The 25,793-nt window shown below is 44.1% G+C and overlaps 1 protein-coding gene across 2 annotated transcripts in view; it reads left to right on the top strand.

The window, feature by feature from the left end:
• The first annotated feature begins 636 nt into the window (after positions 1 to 636).
• The window catches only part of LOC141172972 (phospholipase A2 inhibitor and Ly6/PLAUR domain-containing protein-like), a 113,599-nt gene continuing 88,442 nt past the window's right edge, over positions 637 to 25,793 (top strand). Inside the window, exons 1-2 of one of the 2 annotated variants that reach the window (XM_073657582.1) lie at positions 637 to 789; positions 23,099 to 23,218. In XM_073657582.1, the coding sequence (XP_073513683.1) occupies positions 738 to 789; positions 23,099 to 23,218 (172 nt within the window). In that variant the 5' untranslated portion in view covers positions 637 to 737. Of the gene's footprint in view, positions 790 to 1,481; positions 1,504 to 23,098; positions 23,219 to 25,793 lie in introns of those variants that run through there. The other variant, XM_073657583.1, reaches the window with a different exon arrangement.

Genomic DNA, 25,793 nt, shown 5'->3' with positions numbered 1-25,793 from the left:
AACTTTGATGGGAGTGCTTCATTTTTTTAAGTCATGCGTGAATCACAATAATGTCATGATAATACCATGATTCACAGTTGGCTATTGGGCCTTCAATATAAATCCATCATTAACTATTACAGAATTGTTACCTGTAATTTGTATATAATAAATACGAGGGAGAAATAAATATTGCCTTCACTGCTCCCAATAACTTTCTAAAAAGGGCACCAAAATACTATTGATTCCATAATTACATTTACAGAAAAATTTAAACACCAGAAATACTCCAACTTCTTGACACTTTGCATAGCCGGACACATTAATTACCAGAAAGGGAGAGAACCAGGGCAAAATTAATTTCTTTGATGAGGCCATGTATCACATTCTGTACCTACACCATGCATTACACAATGGAACAATTTTACCCATAGCATTCCTTTAAAACAAAAATGTTATAAAGAATAGATAATTATAGTTGCATTCAGTTTTCCTCTTTGCATTAAGTTTGTTAATTTGCAAATAAAATCAAATTTGAAAGTTGAGAAAAAAAGTTTGTGGTCATAGAGGGGTTAATAATAGAAAAATAAATAAGCAAACCTTAAGTTGTGTTAATGGAACGTGTCATCTCCTGGTGTATCCTCCCTCCCTATCCCATCTGCCGAGTTCTGGCAACACCCATGGATGAATTATAACAGAGCACGGACAGCTGAGATTAAAGCTCTTTTCCTATAATAGTCCTGGAAGCTGCGAGGACAATGAGCTCTTGTCTGCTGATCACCTGCCTCCTGTCTGCTATTGCAGCCACAGGTAAGGACAGTTATTTTATTAAAGGAATTAACATGAAGTAATGATTTCTGTAATATGACCACTGAGCTGGTATGGAGAGCATATAAATAGAAGGGGAATACTCATTCCTCCCAATGATATTCTCAATGTAATGTGTATCTTAGACTAAAATTACTAAGCTCTAAGCTAAAATATTCTTCATTCAAAGCTCATAAAATAGTTAGTTACTTATGGAAAACCACAATTAACACATAATAGTAATATGACAAACTCAGGTCTTCTACATCTGCATTTTCAGCCCATCTTATAGATAAAAAAATCTCTAGAATTCAGGGAGTTTTTATTTAATTCTTTTTACAACTTTAAGAAAACTTTTGATTTACGTCATCATTATCATCGGCACTTAAGTCATGTCGTGTTAACAACCTCTACATCTATATGTTTACCTGTCTTTATTATAAGATAGAATTCTAAATTATAAAATAGGAAATATGAATATATCTGTTTATAATCAGCATTTGGATGGCAGGTCTAGTTGGATATGACTATGAGAATTAAAGTTTTTTTTAAAGTTAAGGTTAAGTATTTTATGATGCTTTGTGGGTGTTCTGAAAAGTGATATATCATGAAGATGGTGCAGAAATAAGACAAGTGGTTGCAGTTGTTACACTCAGAAGATGTGTGAAACCACAAGCCTCAGATATGAAGGAAACCAAGAAACCACAAGATGAATGGGTATTGTAAAGTTTATGCTTATCCTCCTCTCTACTCTCGCTTTACATACTTTTCTAAAAGTTGTGGTAAATTCTAGGCCACAATGTTTCCTTTATGTCACTGGCAGAAACTTTTTTTTTAGCTTTGAGTTCAGACGAATGTGTCTTTTTTGCCTTTATAGGGACAATCATGTTCTCCCAGTGAAAATAATTATGGTAACTTTTGATGCTTCTTCTATAAGGGTAACAAGTTGGGTTAGTAAGGGGATTGGAAGAAATATGGGGACAATCTATAAAATGGCATTTCTGTCTTTGTCACGAGATGTTTAGGTGAATGGATGGAAGGTTGTTGGTGTACATGGGAAAGGGACACGTATATATTTGTAGGGCTCTATTAAATTTTTTTTTACGTGGTACTATCTCTTCATGCGAAATCCCTATGTAGAGCATTCATAAATGTGAACAATGTGCAAGTGTTGCCTCTTTTAAAGGAGCTTTGTATATGCTATCAATGTCCATTTCATGGGAGTTTCATTATTAGAACCTGCAATTTCTCAAGAACGAGACCGTGCTGTGTCAGGAACTGAAGGTGTCTTCAGCACTTTAATTTCTATGGGAGGTTCATACACTAATAAATAGAAAAAGTAACATATTTGCTAACAGATTTCCATTCCTAAGAGCTTATGAAGGGACCCCTTTCTTGAAATACATGTGGGTGGGATCTTGTAAATATGCAATGAATGTGTCGGATGTGACAACCGTTTTAAAGAGAGCTTCATTGAAAATTCAGGCAATTTTGAGCTTCTTAAATCCCTCCTTCTCCTAAGGAAGCCATAATATATCCACCATCATAGCTATCAGTAATGGATGACTCGAATGTAATACCCCCAGCCCCAAGTTCTGCATTGGTATATTTCTTTCCTAAGAATAAGAACCCTATGGAAGCTAAGGTGGCTGATATAGTCAATGTCATTAAGTTTCTTAAGTTTAAAGGGGTTCTCCAATCTGATTATATTGATGACCTGTGCTTAGGATCATTTGGATAGGTCATCAATTTCAAATTAAATATCCACCAATTAGTTGTTTTAATCTCTGGTGCCAACTGGATGTAAAGAGTATACAGTATACAGAGCTGGAACATCTTTGAAGTGGCCGTTGCCAAGAATTGAAGCTCAGCTCCTATTAATTTACATAGGAGCTGAGCAGCAGATCTTGGTCATGATCGATACATGTGAATGGAGCTGCTCTGCCCACATCCAGCCGGCACCGGATTTAAAAACTATTGACCGTGGGGAACTGAGTGTCGGACAGGTCATCAATATCATAATGCTGAACAATCCCTGTAAGATTGATATAAATTGTAGTTTATTTCCTCTAGATGGAAGTTTTACATTTTGTTTATTTTGTTGTTTGTGTTTCTGAGCTGGGAATTGACTTGGATCTATTTGGAGAGTTTCGCTGGGCCATAGTAGTGATGGCAGGGAAATGACAAGGGATCGCTGCCAGCAGAGAGTTGGGCCATGGCCAAACATATCGGGTTATACAGTGAGTGAGTGACCACACCCAATGTGTTGGGCATATTGTGTATATTTAGAGTGAATGCATCTCTGCCGTGCACAGCAACGGTTAATAACCCCCTCCTCCATTACCTTCCACTGCAGACCAGCCTTAATGGAAAATTGAAAAATGAGATATTAGATGACTACAGAAAGCAAACAATGTATAATATGATTTGTATGGAGTCAGACTTTGTGCTGTGCTTCAGCTATGTTCGGAGTTTTAGTGTTCTATGAATAAAGTATGATAGGATTATATTGTGATCATGTTGGGGATTGCAGTATTCTACATAGAGAGAATAATACAATTGAATTATGGGATTAGTCACATTGGGAATGGCACTGTTTTACATAGAGAGTGTGATAGGAATGTATTATGTTCATGTTGGGAATTGCACTGCTTTACGTAGAGAGTATGATAGGAATGTATTATGGTCTTTTCCAGTCCGGCTCAGACTGTCATTGTCTCCTTTCCTGGGAGCTTTTCTGAAGTTAGCACCTTTAATATTCCCCATCTCTCTTGAAACCATTGCTTGTATTCCAAGCAGTTATCATCTTTCTTCCTATGAACTTGTGTACTTGGTTGCATTGTGGAATGCATCTTTTGGCCTTTCTCTCAGTGTCGGAGTTCATGTCCTTCTAGTTTATTAATACTTCAGAGCCTGTCCCGTTACTGTGACTTCGACATTCCAGATTCCTTAGTCCGGTGCCAGAGACATAGTGTCAGAATATGGAATTCTTCTGTAGAGCGTTCATGTTCTGTATGCAGACATGGTCAGGGGCTATGCATAAGTCCAAACTAACACTATCCTGCTTGGAGTTGCCTCCCACTTTCCATTTGATCTATTAGTTCATGTATGGGGGATCGTCCTTATGTTCCCCGTCTACTGGCCAAAGTGGAGAGCCCACTTTCAGTCTGGTAAGGCTGACCATTCCTGTACACATGATTGACCATTCAGTGGAATAGACTGAACGTAATGCTACATTTCACCTGCAGTGGTCACTATTCCCCAGTGATAAAAGTTGACCTCCAAGGGTTTATGGAGCCACAACATTCATCTATTCAGAAAACAATCTCTTTAAATCTCTATTATTGGACCAAAGTGCAGTAGGGATTTCAGGGATGGAGTGAAGTGTCATACAGTAAATTTATTGGAGACTGAACATAATTTTAACTGGATCATTTCTTTAACGAAAACCCAGGGTATGGAGATGTTTAAAAGTTATTCACATGTCAGACATTTGTAGAATATACACAGATATTTCCATAAATGTCTTTTCATTGTAGGGTCAACCGTAGGGACGCAAGTCTATCTCAAGGACTTGGCACCATCTCAAACTTTCTCCATTCACTTCCATGGGAGTTTCATAAATAGCTGAACAGTCATGGTTGGCTATTTTCTGAACCCTTTATGAGATGACTATAGAGAGAATGTATTTATTTTGCCATCTTATATTGTGCCACCATATTGCACAGTGCTGTACAGATATTTCCATTGATGTTCCCATTGGGGCTCACAAATTAAATTCCCAATCAGTATGTTTTGGAGCATGGGAGAAAATCTACAAAACATGGGTAGAACATACAAACTCCTTTCAGATGTTGTCCTGGGTGGGATTTTAACACTTGATCCCAGCGCTGCTAAAGCAACAGTGTTATCCACTGAGCTACCATGATGTACATAGAGAAGATCATGACCAGCCACTTTTCCATTCACAGCAGCTGTAGACTTATTCTCAGGACTAGTGTTGAGCGAGCATGCTCGTTTAACCCTTTAAATGAGCACACTCGGATGCTCACCAAGTAGTTTCGTCGTGCTTGGCATCTGTGTTTGAGCCACCGAGGCTGCATGTGTCGCGGCTGTTAGTCAGCTGTGACACATGCAGGGATTGCTTAACCATCAGGAAATCCCTGCATGTCTCACAGCTGTCTAACAGCCGCTACACATGCAGCTGCGGCGGCTTAAACATAGATGCCAAGCACGCCGAAACTACTCGACGAGCACCCGTGCATGCTCATTTAAATGATTAGATGAGCACGCTCGCTCAACACTATTCAGGACCCATTCTTGAGATAGGTTTGGTTCTTAGTGGCCTTGACGTGCATTTGAGATTATCCTAAAGCACTGTCTATATTCCAGAATTTATTAGGAACTTTGGAAGAATTTTTGGAATGTTGAACTACAACCTCAAAGTGAAGATGGCGCTCCCTTGTCCTGAGGAGGAATTAGGGTGCAGCGTGTACCTTGGCTGGGTCTATACACCATCTGTGGAAGAGGAATAACTGGGTTCATAGGTGAAAAAAAATTACAGCTAATATACTAAACAAATGGCAGATTCCAGATATTATGAAGTCCAAGTGTACCAGAAAGACTGAAGCAATAGATGCAATGGAGGGGGCTAGTGGCGATCAAGGCTTCAAAATAGGTTACACGATATCTTTTATTTATTGGATTCCTGAAAGACTCTGCAAAGAAGATGAAACTGGCCAATTAGACTCATTACCTCCTCTGAAGTGGTAGAAAGAATCAACATAAGGAAGAGGAGAAACCATTGTGGCTTTTCATTATAGGTTTACATCTCATTTTTGCATATCTAAGACCTGACAGAAATACCTAGCCCAGCTACTAGAAAATTTATGGATCAGTGTTGTCAAAAATGCAGAGATGCAGCCCCTTTAAACAGTAGATGGGTGATGGATGGTTCTTAGAATTAGATCTTCTGTGATCTAATGTTTATGGCCTAACCTAAGAACAGGTCATCAATCATTTAAGTGACCTCTGACCTTAAAGCTAGTAAGGAGGTATTAGAGTTGCTGAAAGGGGATTCCCAGTTTGCTATTTCTGAGATTTTACTGAAGACTGTAGAATTGAAGTCACAACCAAGGATGTAGTCAAAGTTGCCATCATTAGTAGCAGGGTAGCCGGGGATCATAAGGAAAAAGAAAGAACTTGGGTCACATGGTGGACATGGCAAGTCATTTCAGAAGGCCTTTAGAGTTCTGTATAGTGAGCGATGCTCACTATACATGTGGGGACATGAATAAAAATGAGAAGATTCAATGTTTTTCCTTTACCTGGACACATTATTTAGCAGCCTTCAGCTCGATCTTGAGCCATGGCAACTTGATGACTGAACGATCTGTAGGAAGATTGATCTTGTGCAAGCCTAGATAGGTCCACCAGGGTCTTCTCCACTGTTATCTTGTTTCTGGTCTTCCTCTTTGTCTTGTTCCTTCTATTCTTCCTCTTCCGTCATCCTTCTTCAGTGATTGCTCTCTTCATGTCATATATCCAAAGTAGGCAAGTCATAGCTTGGCGATCTTTACTTCAAGTGTCATGTCTGCCTTTATTTGTTCCAAAATTGATTTATTTGTTCTTTTTACCATCCATGGTATTGATAACATCCTTCTCCAGCACCACATTTTGAAGCCATCGATTCTTCTTCTGTCTTGTTTCTTTATTGTCCAGGTTTCGCATCCGTATGCTACCACAGAAAAGACCAGAATATGTACAAGCCGTGTACCTGTATACAACTGCTAAATTTCTTTTAGTTTCCTTTGATTCTTCCATTGGACAGTTCTCACAATTTCTCTATTATCCACGATATCAGCTGAGAATCCAGGGTTTGGATGAGGTTAGCTGTCACTTACGATAAAGGTCTGGCCAGCAAGACATTGTGGTTATGTTGGTGCATGACGGCAAGCTGTGCAGTAGCCATCTTATACCTGCTATCGTCATCCCAACTCCTGGATTCTTTTCTCACTAACACTTACCCCATTGTGTCTCTCACTCAAGATCTCTGGATGATGGCATAATTATGTAGCAATGCTCATGGAGCCTCTCCATCCCTTATGCTTAATACCCTCATCTCTGCTATTCATCCTGGCTCTCACTAGCACTAACTTTAGGTGGCCCCTGTTGGTGCGCTCAATACTGAAGATGACCATCTGTGAGAATGATGTGAATATGATGATGACTGATGGAAGCTGCCATTGTTGAGTACTTGGGAGCCAAATAAGACTGGCCAATAACCTTTTGAGGTTTTCTCCAAGCACAAAATGGTATATTCTGTATTACATCTTTAGCTCAGTGGTTAGATTGATGGAAAATAATGGAGAAGTAACAAAGATAAATTTAGGAAGCATAAGAACAATCAAAAGAACATGTTTTCTATGCCCAAGGTGATTCTTTCCAAACGGAACAACAAATAGAATGATATATATGTTATTACATCCAGTAAATTGGAACATGAAGACTCCACTCAGCTTCCAACAAGCCTCAGTAGCTACCATAATGCTTATGCCTGTTTTTCATGTCTGAGTCAGTCTGAGGCTCTGCCATCCGTTTCCAGGCCCCATATTACCCACTTATCCATTACAGTTGTATCACTAAAAATCTATTAAAGGATTATTACAAAAATATCAAATTATTCCCTATCCATAGTGTGATGAATACCGTACTGGGACTTCCAGTGATCCCAAGAACAGTGCTGTTCGGAAACCCTGAGAAAGGGAGTCTGCAAAGCTCTTAACTTGAATGGAGTGAAGATGTTCATGCTTGACCTCTGCTTCATTTATTGTCTGTGGATCTGCTGGAGAAGTTTGAGCACAGAACTCCACTTTTTCTGGCAGTCCCATAAAAAATGAATAAAATGGAGACAAACATGCACATTTCAACTGAATGCAAGAAAGGGCTCTGAAGAATCCTTTTTTGAGGGTTCTGGAGAGCCATTCTTGTAAAACATAACAAAGGGAGTACTCCATAGTGTAAAAACATAGGGCAAGATACGGGTGATATACTAAGTAGTGCTCACATTGTCTAGCTGTGCAGAGGTCAACCGGCTTGCAAATGCATAGCATGTTTTCATTTAAGAAAAAAATAAATAATTTTTTTGCAACTCTCATTATTCCTACTTGATGAGATCTATCTTTTCTTTTTTCTTTTTTTCCAGCACTACCCTGCAGATAATCATTCTTGTAATAATTGGGGTTTTCAGCAGTTGGAACCCCAGCAATCTGCAAGTCCAATGGACAGGGGATAACTTATTATTTTTGGAATAACACCTCATTCTGGTTTAGGCACAAAAAACGCTGAAAAAAACGCTGAAAACTTGACCCCTGCGTTTTTGGTGCATTTTTTTCAGCAATTTTTTCACCACCACCATTACTTCCAATGGGTGAAAAAACGCTGAAAGAAGGGACATGTTCTATTTTGTAAAAAAAATACATGCAAAACACAAAATCCTGACCAAAAAAAAACCATGATGTGTGCATGCAATTTCTGGAATCTCATAGAGTTTGCTGGTACTGTAAAACGCAGCTGAAAATTTGCATAAAAACGCGTCAAAAAACGCGTCAAAAAATGCTGATAAAACCATGATGTGTGAACATAGCCTTATTCTCCAAATCTACAAATATGAAATATGGAAGACTTCCATCATTTTCTAAAATACCTTGCTTTATGCGACAGTTACATTCAGAGTTCTTAGTCCTGCTGGTAATTTTCAGTTGTGAGGATAGCACGTCTCGCTGGAGCCTCCTGCTGGCCAATGTACACATTGCATTGCCATGTTGCAGAGGAGACAGTGTACAGCAGAAGGAATGTTTCTTCCACAATAAACTACAACAGATTGCTGTGAATGGCAAGAGGTCAGCTGTCAGGAATTCATCTGTCGACACTAATAAATTCCAAACAGCAGCCAGCAGAATCCTGGGTGCAGCTCCAGAGGTAACTGGAGTATAAAGCATGAAATTACTAAAAAACAACATAAATGCAGGGAAGGATGTCACTCAGCAATACAATGTTAATATAATAATATAATTATCTATAAATGAGGAGCCTGTATTTCAACTCAGCCACATTCTCCTAAACAAAAGCAACGAGCACAGCACCGTAATTTACAATAAATGAAATATCCTATCAAAATGCTCTGATAAGATATATAATGTAATATATAAATGGTGCTATATAAATAAATAATAATAATATATTACAAAGTTGTTTATTTTCATGTGAGCTTTTAATTTATGAAATAAACGGTTACTATTGAATACAGAAAAAAGGCAAACATGATGGAACACATAACACTGGAATACTGTGTACAGTTTTGGGCACCACATTTTAAAAAAGACATCGACAAACTGGAGCAAGTTCAGAGAAGAGCGACCAGAATGGTGACTGGTCTGCAAACCATGTCCTATGAGGAACGGTTGCAGGATTTGGGAATGTTTAGCTTGCAAAAAAGAAGACTGAGAGGAGACTTAATAGCTGTCTACAAATATGTCAAGGGCTGTCACATTGTAGAAGGATCATCTTTATTCTCATTTGCACAAGGAAAGACTAGAAGCAATGGGATGAAACTAAATGGGAGGAGACACAGATTAGATATTAGAAAAAACTTTTTGACAGTTAGGGTGATTAATGAGTGGAACAGGCTGCCACGAGAGGTGGTGAGTTCCCCTTCAATGGACGTCTTCAAACAGAGGCTGGACAGACATCTGTCTGAGATGATCTAGTGAATCCTGCTTTGAGCAGGGGGTTGGACCAGATGACCCAGGAGGTCCCTTCCAACTCTACCATTCTATGATTCTATGATTCATATGATAGGCAGCAGCACATCTAGGGTGGAAGTGGTAATTGTTTCAGAAGTCGTTTCAGTTAAAGGGATTTTTCGCGGAAAAGTAATGCCTAAATGGTTGTGGAAAAGTAAAACGAGAAGCCCAGATAGAACTCACTCATCCTGAGTCAATAGTCACTTCTCCACCCCTGCTCTATACTGAGTACAAACAAAAAAAGATCCACATATTGTATACAAATCGGAATAAGAGGTCGGTAAAACAATGCCGGGCCCAAACCACAAAAAAGCCTACTCAAACAGCAAGATATCATAAAGGAGAAACATGAGTATTTATGGCATAAAATAGATTTTATTAGAAAATATTCCTATTAAAATGACAATAGTGTAAAGTACATATTAGAAACAACAAGACATGGGGAAAATGGATTAGGTCAAGCGATACCATGTCCATACACAAGGGGCCCCAATATTTCCAATATGGATGACATAGGTAAATATATATGTGTATGAGTTACTATATCTGGATAAAATTTAACAGCCTCAGTAGGAAGTATGGACCGACATTAGGGTAACAAGAGGAGCCTCTTGAGAAAGCCCCTTGTGCTCCAAGGCGAAACGCGCGTTGGGGGGGGCCTTTTACCTTTGTAGCCCTCGGTGACACCCTGCCCTACCTCTCGGAACCCCTCCTGTCTTGTGGAAAATCTCTATGGGTATTATTCATTTCTATTGTAACCCTAATGTTGGTGCCTACTTCCTAATGAGGCTGTTAAATTTTACATTACATTACTGATCCTGTACTGACCCTGAGTTACATCCTGTATTATACTTCAGAGCTGCACTCACTATTCTGCTGGTGCAGTCACTGTGTATATACATTACATTACTGATCCTGTACTGATCCTGAGTTACATCCTGTATTATACTCCAGAGCTGCACTCACTATTCTTCTGGTGCAGTCACTGTGTACATACATTACATTACTGATCCTGTACTGATCCTAAGTTACATCCTGTATTATACTCCAGAGCTGCACTCACTATTCTGCTTGTGCAGTCACTGTGTACATACATTACAATACTGATCCTGTACTGATCCTGAGTAACATCCTGTATTATACTCCAGAGCTGAACTCACTATTCTGCTGGTGCAGTCACTGTGTACATACATTACATTACTGATCCTGTACTGATCCTGAGTTACATCCTGTATTATACTCCAGAGCTGCACTCAATATTCTTCTGGTGCAGTCACTGTGTACATGCATTACATTACGGATCCTGAGTTACATCCTGTATTATACCCCAGAATTGCACTCAATATTCTGCTGGTGCAGTCACTGTGTACGTACATTACATTACTGACCCTGTACTGATCCTGAGTTACATCCTGTATTATACTCCAGAGCTGCACTCGCTATTCTGCTGGTGCAGTCACTGTGTATATACATTGCATTTCTGATCCTATACTGATCCTGAGTTACAAGCAGTATTATGCCCAGAGCTGCACTCACTATTCTACTGGTGCAGTCACTGTGTACATACATTACATTACTGATCCTGAGTTACATCCTGTATTATACTCCAGAAATGCACTCATTATTCTGCTGGTGCAGTCACTGTGTACATACATTACATTACTGATCCTGAGTTACATCCTATATTATACTCCAGAGCTGCACTCACTATTCTGCTGGTGCAGTCACTGTGTACATACATTACATTACTGATCCTGAGTTACATCCTGTATTATACCCCAGAGATGCACTCACTATTCTGCTGGTGCAGTCACTGTGTATATACATCACATTACTGATCCTGAATTACATCCTGTATTATACTCCAGAGCTGCACTCACTATTCTTCCAGTGCAGTCATTTTGTACATATATTACATTACTGATCCTGAGATACATCCTGTATTATACTCCAGAGCTGCACTCACTATTCTGCTGGTGCAGTCACTGTGTATATACATTACATTACTGATCCTGTACTGATCCTGAGTTACAACCAGTATTATACCCCAGAGCTGCACTCACTATTCTACTGGTGCAGTCACTGTGTACGTACATTACATTACTTATTCTGTACTGATCCTTAGTTACATCCTGTGTTTTACTCCAGAGCTGCACTCACTATTCTGCTGGTGCAGTAACTGTGTACATACATTACATTACTGATCTTGTATTGATCATGAGTTACATCCTGTATTATACCCCAGAGCTGCACTCACTATTCTGTTGGTGCAGTCACTGTGAACATACATTACATTACTGATCCTGTACTGATCCTGAATTGCATCATATATTATACTCCAGAGCTGCACTCACTATTCTGCTGGTGCAGTCACTGTGTGCATACATTAGATTACTGATCCTGTACTGATCCTGAGTTACATCCTGCATTATACCCCAGAGCTGCACTCACTATTCTACTGGTGCAGTCACTGTATGCATACATTACATTACTGATCCTGAGTTACATCCTGTATTATACTCCAGAGCTGCACTCACTATTCTGCTGGTGCAGTCACTGTGTGCATACATTAGATTACTGATCCTGTACTGATCCTGAGTTACATCCTGCATTATACCCCAGAGCTGCACTCACTATTCTACTGGTGCAGTCACTGTATACATACATTACATTACTGATCCTGAGTTACCTCCTGTATTACACTCCAGAGCTGCACTCACTATTCTGCTGGTGCAGTCACTGTGTATATGACGCGCCCCTGGGCCTGTGTCGCGCTGCGTTGCGCACGCGGGAGCTTACCCGGAGCCAGATCTGTTGAGGGTTGTAGTCTCGTGGCGGTGACCCGGTCCGTGCCCAGGGAGTCAAACTGAGCGGCGATGTATCAGCGGTAGATGTTGGACGACTACGCCACCCGTTGAGTACAGCTAAGGAGCTGCTGCTGCAGGGCAGACCGCTGAGGCCGGTGGTAGGATTGTGCAGCGTGATAGTATAACCCCCAACGGGAGGGGTATGGCCTCAGGGCAGCCGACGTGGATGATGGGGGTAGCAGGAACCACTCGGAGACGGTACGGTGTAGTTCAGGGTCTTTACTGGTGACAAAGATAGACCCTCCCGGAGTACTGGCTAGCGATTGGGGCCTGGTCAGTCCTTGAGCAGATGGGATCTCCCCTGGCCAGGCGGAGTTGTAGGCCTCCCAAACTAACTGTACTCTTCTGGCTACCTTGCTAGAGGCGGGTATAAGTAGCCCACGTCCCTCAGTGTACCGTGTGGTGCTCACCTGTATGGCCGGTGACTCGGGGCCTTCTAGTAGCTTCCGCTCCACGACGGCGGTGCTGGTCCCATGCGTGTGACCGTGCCTTCGGGTTTCTTGGCCAGAGGACTTGGAATCCCCTGCCTGACGGATTCTGCTGCTGGGTAGGAGTTAGTCCCCACAGCCTCGGACTCCTGGTCCGGTAAGAAATCTTCTCAGTCAGGGCGAGCTCTGCAGCTGCCAGCCCCTGACTCCTTGTAACACTGCTCCCACAGAGCTCCTGATGTTCTGTTCCTATATTTGCTTCTTTTCTCTGTCTCTACTTCTTCTCTACTCACTAACCCTGCCTCAGCCCTAGGTTTATATAGGGGAAGTTCTTCCCCTCCCAGGACTGGGCAGGAGGTGTGGCATGCATAGGATCCCTGACCAAGAGACCTCCCACCTGCTCTCAGACGTAATATCTCTATCACTGTGGCAACCAGACCCCTGGGGTGTCACATTCCCCCCTAGTGAACTTTAGTACTCCGGGACTAAACATATTTTTAGAAAAAACATAACAAGGTATAAACAATAATAATACAATAAGAAAAACACATAAAGATGGTTACGGCGTGTCCGCAACCGGGTGCAGTTTTGAAGAAAACAAAGGTGTCCATTTCACCAAAACAGGGAGACGTAACCAGGTAGGGGTCTGTCCTGCCCCGAGTCCTTATCAGTCTTTTAGTCCATCCTGGGTTACGCTCCAACTAATTGTACAAGGATTCCCGGTAAATCCACCAAGGACTCCTAAAAATAACTAGAAACACATAATTATTTACAAGCAACAAGAAAAACAGGTAACCATAAATAAAACAACTTATACACTTCAAATCCTCCATCGTGCGGGTAACTGGCCTCTAGTGGCCCTAGTGGACCAACGGAGCTGACTGTCTAGCCCCGAACTACAGGGTGTAGGAACTGTCAAGGGTAAACTGGGCAGCTGTCCACGGGCCCTTTGGCTCACTAGAGGCATGGCAGGTACACTATAAGCAGAGGGTTGATCCTCCTGGTCTGCTGGTGTGGGGTCTTCTGCCTCCTGGACCGGCTGTTCTTCCAGCTCTAGCTGTTGCTCCGTTGGTGCTTGGGATGCTGGTTGGAGGAAGGTGAGTACGGGTACCACATCTGCGCCATTGACTTGAGTCCAAGACCGAGGGAAGTCTCCGAGCACAGTACTAACCATATCTTCCCTTTCCTCTACGGGTCGAGGGTCTTCTTGTTCCTCTTCAGGGTTCCGTAGCTGTTCGGGACACTTCTTCAGGTGATCCCGGGATACAATGGTTGTGGTTTCCCCTCCGTCTTTACTGATGGTACAGACCTTTGGGTTGTCGTGGCTTGAGGGCAGTACGATGTACGGGTCCTTCTCCCACTGGTCGTCCAACTTGTGGAGCCGCCTTTTCCTCTTCAAGACCTGCTCTCCGGGTACCAGGGGAACAGCGGGAGCACACTGGTTGTAAGTTTTCTCTTGTCTTTCCCTAGCTTGACAGAGACTTCGCTCCACGCTCTCCTGTACTTTCCGGTACTGCTGCTGCCTCTCTGTGTCCCAGTCTGCTTCTGGTGAAGTGTCCTCGGGTGTCAGGACTCCCATCTCCAGGTCAACAGGTAGCTTCCCAGGTCTTGCCCTCATCAGGTAAGCCGGGGTACAGATGGTGGAACCTACCGGGATGTGGTTGTATAGGTCCACTAGGTCGGGCAGCCTCTCAGGCCACAGACTGCGTTCTTCCAAGGGCAATGTTTTCAGAAGATCTATCACCACCTGGTTCATTTTCTCACAAAGTCCATTAGTTTGCGGATGATACGGTGTCGTCCTTATCTTCCGGCAGCCATACAGAGTGCAGAATTCTTGGAAGACCTCCGCTTCAAAGGCAGGTCCCTGGTCTGTCAACACTTGGTCCGGGTACCCGTGTGGACGGCAGAAATGCTGCTGGAAGGCTCTAGCTGCTGTTCGAGCTGTTAAGTCCTTGACGGGGACGACAACCAAGAACCGGGAGTAGTGATTCACGATGGTTAGTGCGTAGACGTAGCCACTTCTGCTTGGGGTCAGTTTTACATGATCCAAGGCTACCAGTTCCAACGGCTGCCGGGTGACGATGGACTGCAGGGGAGTCTTCTGGCTGGCACGGTCCTTCCTCCTCAGGTTGCACGGGCCACAGTCTCTGCACCACCTCTCGATGGTTCCCCTCATGCCTACCCAATGGAACCGCCCGCGCAGCAGGAACTCCAGCTTCTTCCATCCGAAGTGTCCAGCCCCGTCGTGGTATGCCTCCATCACCACGGCTGTGTCTCTCCGTGGCACCACTACTTGCCAGATTAGTTCATGCGTCCGGGAGTTAACCATTCGGCGGCACAACTTCCCCTTATAAAGGAACAGTCGACTCTTCTCAGCCCACAGTTGCTTGGCTTCCTCCGGAGCGTCTGGGTCAAGGTGAGCCTCTGGCCGAGTCAGCATCTCCTTCACCAGTCGGACGGCAGGGTCACTGTCTTGCGTTTCCGCCCAGTTGTAGTGAGGCAAGGGATTAAACGTAGCAGCTTGCTTACTCCTTACCCGGTGGGAATACTGGATAGTCCCATGACGGTGGAACGCAGGGAGTTCGACTTCTTCCAGTCCCTCTGGATCTTCTCCTACGTCCGGTAGGTTTGGCATCCTGGACAGGGCGTCCGCGTTGGTATTGGAGCGTCCTGCCCGGTATTTGATTGTGAACTCGTAGTTGGACAGACGGGCCATCCATCTCTGCTCTAGGGCACCGAGTCTTGCCGTGTCCAGGTGTGTCAACGGGTTGTTATCCGTGTACACGACGAACCGGGAAGAAGCGAGGTAGTGCTTAAAGCGTTCGGTGACTGCCCACACCACTGCAAGGAACTCTAGCTTAAATGAGCTGTAATTCTCAGGGTTTCTTTCGGTGGGTCGCAGTTTTCGGCTGGCGTAAGCGATTACTCGCTCTTTCCCCTGCTGGATCTGGGACAGCACGGCTCCTAGCCCGATGTTACTTGCGTCGGTGTAGAGGATAAAGGGCTGGCTGTAATCCGGGTACGCCAGGATTTCATCCCCCGTGAGGGCCATCTTCAGCTGGCGGAAGGACTCTTCTTCCAACTTCTCCCATCTGAAGGGCGGCTTCTGGTTCTTGGCCTTCCGGGACTGGCCTATCAGGAGGTCCTGCATAGGAGCTGCCTTTTTGGTGAAACCGGGGATGAACCTGCGGTAGTAGCCTACCAACCCGAGGAACTGCCGCACTTCCTTTACACTGGAGGGACTTGGCCATTCCTTAATTGCGGTGATCTTATCAGGGTCGGGAGCCACTCCGTCAGCGCTCACCACGTGTCCCAGGTACTGCACCTTTGGTTTCAGGAGGTGACACTTGGAGGGTTTCACCTTTAGGCCGTAGCTTGCCAGAGCTTCGAACACTTCCGCCAGGTGTTTCAGGTGGTCCTTATAAGTCTTAGAATATACGATGACATCGTCCAGGTACAACAGGACCGTCTCGAAGTTTCTGTGGCCCAGACAGCACTCCATTAATCGTTGGAAGGTTCCTGGTGCGTTGCAGAGTCCGAACGGCATACAGGTAAACTCGCTAAGTCCCATCGGGGTGGTGAATGCGGTCTTCTCCCGGTCCGCCTCTGCTACAGGAACCTGCCAGTACCCACTAGTGAGATCCAAGGTAGAGAAGAAGTTAGCAGATCTTAAAGCAGCCAAAGACTCCTCTATCCTTGGTAAGGGGTACGCATCCTTGTGTGTGATACGGTTGATTTTCCGGTAATCTACACACATCCTCATGGTGTTGTCTTTCTTTTTGACTAAGACTAGTGGAGCTGCCCAGGGGCTACAGCTATCCCTGATCACCCCAGCCTCCTTCATGTCTCTAAGCATCCCCTTGGCGTGTTGGTAGTGTGCAGGGGGTACGGGTCGATACCTCTCTTTTATGGGAGGATGGTCTCCCGTGGGGATGTGGTGTTCTACCCCCTTGACTCGCCCGAAGTCTAACGGGTGTTTACTAAACACTCTCTCGTACTCTTGAACCACCCGATAGACTCCCTGTTTCTGGTGTGAGGGAGTGGAGTCAGTACCCAAATGTAGTTGCTGACACCAGTCCTCCATTGTTTTCTTAGAGCCGTTACCTTCCTCCGGGTGAGATGGAGGCAAGGGTTCCACAAATTGTATAGCATTTTGGTTAATGGTATATAATTTGGCTAGCGTGGAATACCGGGGCAGGTACACTTCCCTCTTCCCGATATTGATTATGCGAACGGGCACCCTCCCATGGCATACATTAACCACCCCCCGTGCTGTCAAGATGGTGGGCCTACTGTCTGAGTAAACTGGTTCTACCATTGCCTGGTAATCTCTACCTCTCAGACCAATAGCTGCCCGGCACCAAATCATCATTTCACTTTTTGGGGGCATGGCAATAGGGAAAGGGTCACACATTCTCACGCTACCAATCTCACCGCCGGAGAGTTCCACCTGTTGCCGTCGCATCAGTGCCCGGATCTCTTTTTGGAGCACTCGCTGCTCGCCGGAGCTGGCGTTCTTGGCAACCTGCTGTAAAAGGAAAATCACCTCTGCAAGACAATTTTCAATTACATTAGTTCCTAGAGTTATCTTTGGGTGACTCTTGTGTTTGTCAATGTCTACAATGATCAGTCCCTGTGCTGCCAGTTCGACTCTACCGATTTTAATGGTCACCTCTTTAAATCCAATCTGTGGCACGGGCTGACCATTGCTGGCGATGATACTCAAGTCGTCGTCAGGGTAGCGGGTGATATCCGAGTCATTCCAGTACTGCTTGAAGAGCACGTACGGGATGGTGGTGACCTGTGACCCGGTGTCCAGTAGGGCACTCATAGGAATGCCATCCAGTACCACGGGTAAGACTGGACGTCCTCCCACATATTTGTCGCGCCAGTTCGATGGGCCTGGTGATCTTTTTCCTGGGGGTTGGCCCTCTACCCCAGGTTGTGCCAGTTTAAAGGACAGTACCTTGCCATATGTCCGGGTTGATTGCAGCGGCGGCAAATGGGTCGTCCGTCCTCGTTGTATCGGTCGCTGGGTCTCCCTCTGGCCGGTGGGGTCCTCCTTGGTCGACGCCACGGGATGTCCTCCGGTCCGAATGCCAGCTGGATCTTCCCTGGAGTGGAAACCTGTAAAGACTGCACAGTTCGGGTTAGCGCAGCAACGCTTTTAGCTAGCTCTTGGACCTGATGGTGCAGGTCTGGAGCCGGGTCATTGTTCAAAGCCTGCGCATCAGCTCCCACAGGCCCTGCCGACAAGGGTGCTGCCTCCTGGTGGTAAGTGGTAGTGGGGCGTCTGTGGGTCACAACGCCACCTGGTGCCGGTTCTCGGAGCACCCGGATGGCTCTGTCCTTGAACTGTGCAAATCCCAGATGAGGGTCCTGTAAGGCCATTGCCCGCAACTGGGTTCGGTGGGCATTGCAATATAAACCCTCTATAAATTGTTCAGTCAACAGCCTGTCTTCGTCTCCCACGCCGTCAGGGTCGGTCTGCTTAATGGCTCTCAGGGCCTCTTGTAGGTTCAGGGCATAGTCCCTTATACTCTCGTATGCTCGCTGCTTGCACCCGTAGAATCTAAGCTTGATCTCGGCTGAGGTGCGGGTATCAAAGGTGTCCCTCAGCCGGGTTAGTATCCCTGCGACAGTCCTCCCCCCAGGTGGCCAGGACTTTACCTCCCTTCGGGCTGCCCCAGTTAATTGGGCGACCAGGATGCTCACTTTTTGCTCTTCTGTGAGGGGGTACACCTGGAAGAGGCTATCCAGCTTTTCTCTAAAGTCATGCAGGGTATGTGACTCCCCTGAGTACTGGGGTAGCCAGGCCGCTCCCGGGATATAGGGCATGGTGAAAGGCATGACTGCAGCAGCGGTGGCGCTGGCGGGGGTTGAGGCAGTGAAGCTCTCCTCCATATCCGACATCCTCCTCCCCCCTAGTGGACCGTGGCCTACCTTGCGATGATCCTCTTCCGTAGGCCGCGGCTCCGCAGTAGATCGTCAGGGTTGAGGACCTTCCGTCGCGCTCCTGTGACGTCGGCGTCTGCTGGGCTCCTTCCAGGACCTTACGCGACGTCCGGACGTGAGGCGGGGCTTCAGTTCTCGCGTGCTTTCGGAGTCCACGCCCCTCTTCTTCCCGCGCGACGTCTTCAAGATGGCGTCCAACGGCGGGAAAACTCCACGGAAGGCGGGAAGAAGGCTGAAAATGGCGACGGATGGCGGGAATCTTCACCGATGGCGGGAAGAAGGCTGAAGATGGCGCCGGATGGCGGGAATCTTCACCACAGGTAAGTTTGAACAGTCTTTTTCAGGCACGCAGTACCCGGTGGTTGCGGGCACGAAATCCTGCCGACTACGCCAAAAGTTGACGCGCCCCTGGGCTTGTGTCGCGCTGCGTTGCGCACGCGGGAGCTTACCCGGAGCCAGATCTGTTGAGGGTTGTAGTCTCGTGGCGGTGACCCGGTCCGTGCCCAGGGAGTCAAACTGAGCGGCGATGTATCAGCGGTAGATGTTGGACGACTACGCCACCCGTTGAGTACAGCTAAGGAGCTGCTGCTGCAGGGCAGACCGCTGAGGCCGGTGGTAGGATTGTGCAGCGTGATAGTATAACCCCCAACGGGAGGGGTATGGCCTCAGGGCAGCCGACGTGGATGATGGGGGTAGCAGGAACCACTCGGAGACGGTACGGTGTAGTTCAGGGTCTTTACTGGTGACAAAGATAGACCCTCCCGGAGTACTGGCTAGCGATTGGGGCCTGGTCAGTCCTTGAGCAGATGGGATCTCCCCTGGCCAGGCGGAGTTGTAGGCCTCCCAAACTAACTGTACTCTTCTGGCTACCTTGCTAGAGGCGGGTATAAGTAGCCCACGTCCCTCAGTGTACCGTGTGGTGCTCACCCGTATGGCCGGTGACTCGGGGCCTTCTAGTAGCTTCCGCTCCACGACGGCGGTGCTGGTCCCATGCGTGTGACCGTGCCTTCGGGTTTCTTGGCCAGAGGACCTGGAATCCCCTGCCTGACGGATTCTGCTGCTGGGTAGGAGTTAGTCCCCACAGCCTCGGACTCCGGGTCCGGTAAGAAATCTTCTCAGTCAGGGCGAGCTCTGCAGCTGCCAGCCCCTGACTCCTTGTAACACTGCTCCCACAGAGCTCCTGATGTTCTGTTCCTATATTTGCTTCTTTTCTCTGTCTCTACTTCTTCTCTACTCACTAACCCTGCCTCAGCCCTAGGTTTATATAGGGGAAGTTCTTCCCCTCCCAGGACTGGGCAGGAGGTGTGGCATGCATAGGATCCCTGACCAAGAGACCTCCCACCTGCTCTCAGACGTAATATCTCTATCACTGTGGCAACCAGACCCCTGGGGTGTCACATATAAACATTACATTACTGATCCTGTACTGATCCTGAGTTACATCCAGTATTATACTCCAGAGCTGCACTCACTATTCTGTTGGTGCAGTCACTGTGTGCATACATTACATTACTGATCCTGTACTGATCCTGAGTTACATCCTGTATTATACTCCAGAGCTGCACTCACTATTCTTCTGGTGCAGTCAATGTGTACATGCATTACATTACGGATCCTGAGTTACATCCTGTATTATACCCCAGAGCTGCACTCACTATTCTGCTGGTGCAGTCACTGTGTATAAACATTACATTACTGATCCTGTACTGATCCTGAGTTACATCCTGTATTATACTCCAGTGCTGCACTCACTATTCTTTTGGTGCAGTCACTGTGTTCATGCATTACATTACGGATCCTGAGTTACATCCTGTATTATACCCCAGAGCTGCACTCACTATTCTGCTGGTGCAGTCACTGTGTATAAACATTACATTACTGATCCTGTACTGATCCTGAGTTACATCCAGTATTATACTCCAGAGCTGCACTCACTATTCTGCTGGTGCAGTCACTGTGTACGTACATTACATTACTTATTCTGTACTGATCCTTAGTTACATCCTGTGTTATACTCCAGAGCTGCACTCACTATTCTGCTGGTGCAGTCACTGTGTACATACATTACATTACTGATCCTGAGTTACATCCTGTATTATACTCCAGAGCTGCACTCACTATTCTGCTGGTGTAGTCACTGTGTACATACATTACATTACTGATCCTGTACTGATCCTTAGTTACATCCTGGGTTATACTCCAGAGCTGCACTCACTATTCTGCTAATGGAGACACCAGTCTGCAGTGTAAGATCCTTTGTGCAATTGCAATCCTTTTTATACATAGGTCAGCATAGGTCATCCATACTGCTTTGGTGGTCATGCTGTTGACCCATCCTTTCTGACTAGCTATTGCCCCATATCACTTCTCCCCTATGCCTCAAAACTCCTCGAGCAACATGTCCACTTTGATCTCTCCTCCCACCTCTCCTCCTGCTCCCTCTTTGACTGCCTCCAATCAGGCTACTGACCTCAACACTCCACTGAAACTGACCTGACTAAGGTCACCAAGGACCTACTAACCACTAAATCCAAGCTACACTACTCTGTCCTCCTCCTCCTGGACCTGTCATCTGCCTTCGACACAGTGGACCATTCCCTCTTACTACAGACTCTCTCTTCTCTTGGCATCACAGATTTGGCCCTATCTTGGATCTCCTAATATTTAACAGATAGGACATTCAGCATCTCCCACTCACACACCAGCTCCTCATCTCGCCCCCTATCTGTCGGTGTCCCCCAAGGTTCAGTCCTTGGAACCCTGCTCTTCTCCATCTACACCTTCGGCCTGGGACAGCTCATAGAGTCTCATGGCTTTCAGTATCATCTCTATGCTGATGACACACAGATCGACCTCTCTGGACTTGATATCACCTCCTTACTAACCAGAATCCCACAATGTCTGTCCTCTATTTCATCCTTCTTCTCTGCTAGATTTCTAAAACTTAACATGGATAAAACAGAATTCATCATCTTTCCCTCATCTCACTCAACCCCCCCATCTGACCTACAGTATCTATCAATGTCAATGGCTGTCCACTCTCCCCAGTCCCGCAAGCTCGCTGCCTCGGGGTAACCCTGGACTCAGATCTCTGCTTCAAACCACATATCCAAGCCCTTTCCACTTCCTGCCGACTCCAACTGAAAAATATCTCCCACATCCGCACATTCTTCAGCCACAACTCTGCAAAACCCTAGTGCACGCCTTCATCATCTCCCGCCTCGACTACTGCATCATCCCGCTCTGTAGCCTCCCTTCTACCACTCTCACACCGCTCCAATCTATCCTAAACTCTGCTGCCCGACTAATCCACCTGTCCCCCCGCTATTCCCCGGCCTCTCCTCTCTGTCAATCCCTTCACTGCCTCCTCATTACATGGAGACACCATTTCAAAACCCTAACCATGCCATACAAAACCATCCACAACCTGTCTCCTCCATATATCTGTGACCTAGTCTCCCGGTACTGTACCTGCACACAACCTCCCATCCTCACAAGATCTCCTCCTCTACTCCCCTCTTATCGCCTCTTCCCACAATCACATACAAGATTTCTCCCGTGCATCCCCCCTACTATGGAACTCTCTACCCCAACACATCAGGCTCTCGCCTACCAGGGAAACCTTCAAAAGAAACCTGAAGACCCACCTCTTCCGACAAGCCTACAATGTGGAGTAACCCTCGCCCCACCATACCACTCCATGACCAGCTGTGCCCTCACCTACTGTATCCTCACCCATCCCTTGTAGACTGTGAGCCCTCGCAGGCAGGGTCCTCTCTCTTCCTGTACCTGTTTGCGGTTGCATTTTCGTTCAAGATTTTTCTAATTGTTTTTGCTATGCATGCCCCTTTTCCATGGAATAAATGGCGCTATAGTAATAAATAATAATAATGTTTGAACTGATAATCTGCTTATAAATACAGTATGCTTCTGAGGCCATTGATTGGCTGCTCTGTATGTATTAGCAGCTTTGCAAACATTAACCATTAAGCTGCTTTTTTAATTAATGCTTTGAGAAGCAAGGAAAAAAAATGGTGTTAACTGCAATTTAGTTCTGCTTGAAAATACAGCAAACACATTGCATTTCAATTTATGTCCAGCAGGGGGCAACAGGTCACACAAAATCCTGAACCTTTTTAAGTAAGGCAATATCTCATAATGGACTCTCGCTAATCTGCCTTCATTTCATGAAAGGTCAACAATTGTTTCTGTTTTTGAAATTTTGGTTGTGAGATTTCTCCTTATTTTTGTCTTCCAGGTTACTCTCTGTCGTGTATTGAGTGCACATCGCTGAGTGACACTGCATGTAAGGGAGAATCGAAAACCTGCTCAGCTGGAAATGATTCTTGTATTTTATCCTATATAATTACATACATGGGTAAGTTACAAAAAGTTTGAGACTAACTCCTTAACTCAAGTTCTCTAATCTACATCTTCATCTCTTCCTTAATTAAATTGGCCACTTTTCCAAGACCATATATATTAAATATTCTCCACCAGTGACGATGGTGATGGATACAGTAATTAAAATACCTTTTTATATAGGATCTCAAATTCACAAACCAGGTTTCGGCTCCGGGCCTTCATCAGTCGATATGTGATGGGTTGTTTAAATACAAATTTAGGCAGGAATGACAGTTTGAATTTTTTTTTTTAAACATATAAAAGTATCTAATATTTAAATAAAAGAGACCTATAGCATGATGAAGCAATTAGTAAGAAATTACAAAATTATGTTTATTCAAAAGAAAAAAGAAAAAAATAAATAAAAAAAATTGTGAAAAAAAATCCAAAAATGGAAAATATCAAAAAAATGTTGTTAAAGGGTAAATGTTAAAAAATTGTACAAATCATAAAGAAAACCTCATTTGTAATAATAGTATTGGTCTTTTTATAAAACATATAAATGAGGTGCAGTTCATTGATCAACCAGTAGGTGTCCTCACAGTTTTCAGTAACGTTATAGAGAAGAAATAATTGTATCCATTATGGGAAATCATGTGTGCTGATCTCTCAGCTTTGGATCGCTGCTTCTGTCACTTCATTCAATCCCACAGGACGAACAGTTTGTGTTTTGTACGTCCAGAAGATTTCTTTTCTTTTGAGTAAATTGAATCTGTTTTGTATGTTCCCGATTTGTGATCTATGAGTGTTATGGATATTGGGTTGTCATGACTGGGATGGACCAGGGTGAAATATCTGGATAGACTGCACTGCATCAATTTATTCTTTATATTAGATAGGTTTATTTCCTCTATTATTTAATTATTATTATTATTATTATTATTATTATGTTATTTATTATTATTATTATTATTATTATTATTATTATATTTTTATTATGCAGGGATTGAGTAATTCTTCCTATATATTGTTTCTGGAAGCAGCATGTAATCAGATAAATACCAAATTGGGATTGACATGTTAAAAAATATTTAATTTTAAAAGTTTTCTTAGTTTATTGTGATGAGTGTTATTAATGATTTTGCAGCATAGACATCTGGGAGTGCGACATATATAGCTGCCCATTTCTGTGTTATTTGTAGGTAATTGCTGGCTGGAGGTTTTTGATATTGCTGGGTGTTGGAATGTTTTGCAATTTGGGTGCTTTTTTAAAAAAATTTTTTTGCTTTTTTGAAGTATACCATTTTTAAAAAAGGACATTTTAGTAGTGAGCTCCAATGTTTTTCAAGAATTTTTTATATCCTTTTATGAGAATTATTGTACAGGTGCTTCTCACAAAATTAGAATATAATCAAAAAGTTAATTTATTTCAGTTCTTCAATGCAAAAAGTGAAACTCATATATTTTAATTTCACTTTTTGTGTTGAAGAACTGAAATAAATGAACTTTTTTATGATATTCTAATTTTTGTGAGATGCACCTTTATGTAGTACTGAAATGTATTTTGATGGATTATTAACTTTTTATTGTTGTTTTTCTTGATATTGGTGAGACATGATTCTTTATCAAGAAGCTTTACTTTCTGAAAAGCATTTTCAATTCATTTGTGGGGATATTCCTTTTCAGCAAATATTTTTTTTTAGAAAAGATGTAGGTATTGGTATTAGTACAGTTTCTGTGTATCTTCTTAAAATGGCCGAAAGGGATATTTTTCAGCAATTTTTTGTAATGACTGCTATGGAAATGTATATGACTACTGACTTCAGTGTTTTTTAAAAATGTTATGGTGATAATCCCATTATTTTTTTGGTTCAATAATTATTTTCAGAAATTCAATGGAGTTTCTTTTGATGTTCAGGGTCAGTTCAAAAACCCAGTAATTTTTATTAATTTCTTATTTTTGTTTAGCTATTTTCATCACCCTTCCATACAATGAATAAATTGTTTATATATCTTTGAAATAGGGTTTTGTTGTCCTGATGATTTACAATTGTGATATATTTATCTTGAAAGGAACCAATAAAAATGTTAGCCACAGCAAGTGTTACGTTAGTACTCATAGTGTCACTATGCTGTTGTCTGACAACCCGGGACCAGGGGCTCCTACCCTGTCCCTAACCCTAGGGGCGCCCAATCCTTCCCTGTTCCCCAGGTTACTTCAGATGGTGAAGATGGTGGGGCCACGTACCTTGCTGTTCTCCTGAATAAGCTTTTATCTTTCCCCTCCTCCACCCAGGTAAGTGGGGAGGGATAGTGTATGTAAATACACCAACCAGGCAAACAAGGGAAGACGTACAGCGATAAAATAAAATACCAAACACACAAAATATGCAATCACAGACAACAGAGGGAAACACCGAAGGGATAAGGAAGGTAAACAAAAATCGAAGAGTGTGGGACTATGCACACAGCCAAAACTCCAAGCAACAGTCACAGAAAAACTCTCTTTAAACACCTCTATCCAATCTGACACCTTCACTCCTTTACCAGGCAGTACAAGATGTAACACTGGCATTCTAGATAGCCAGAGCAGAGACAATATAGGAGAG

Source organism: Phyllobates terribilis, unplaced genomic scaffold, assembly GCF_046119375.1.
Source record: "Phyllobates terribilis strain yellow unplaced genomic scaffold, ASM4611937v1 Scaffold_12__6_contigs__length_324123572, whole genome shotgun sequence".
Taxonomy (NCBI): domain Eukaryota; kingdom Metazoa; phylum Chordata; class Amphibia; order Anura; family Dendrobatidae; genus Phyllobates; species Phyllobates terribilis.
This window is presented reverse-complemented; position numbering and strand designations above follow the sequence as displayed.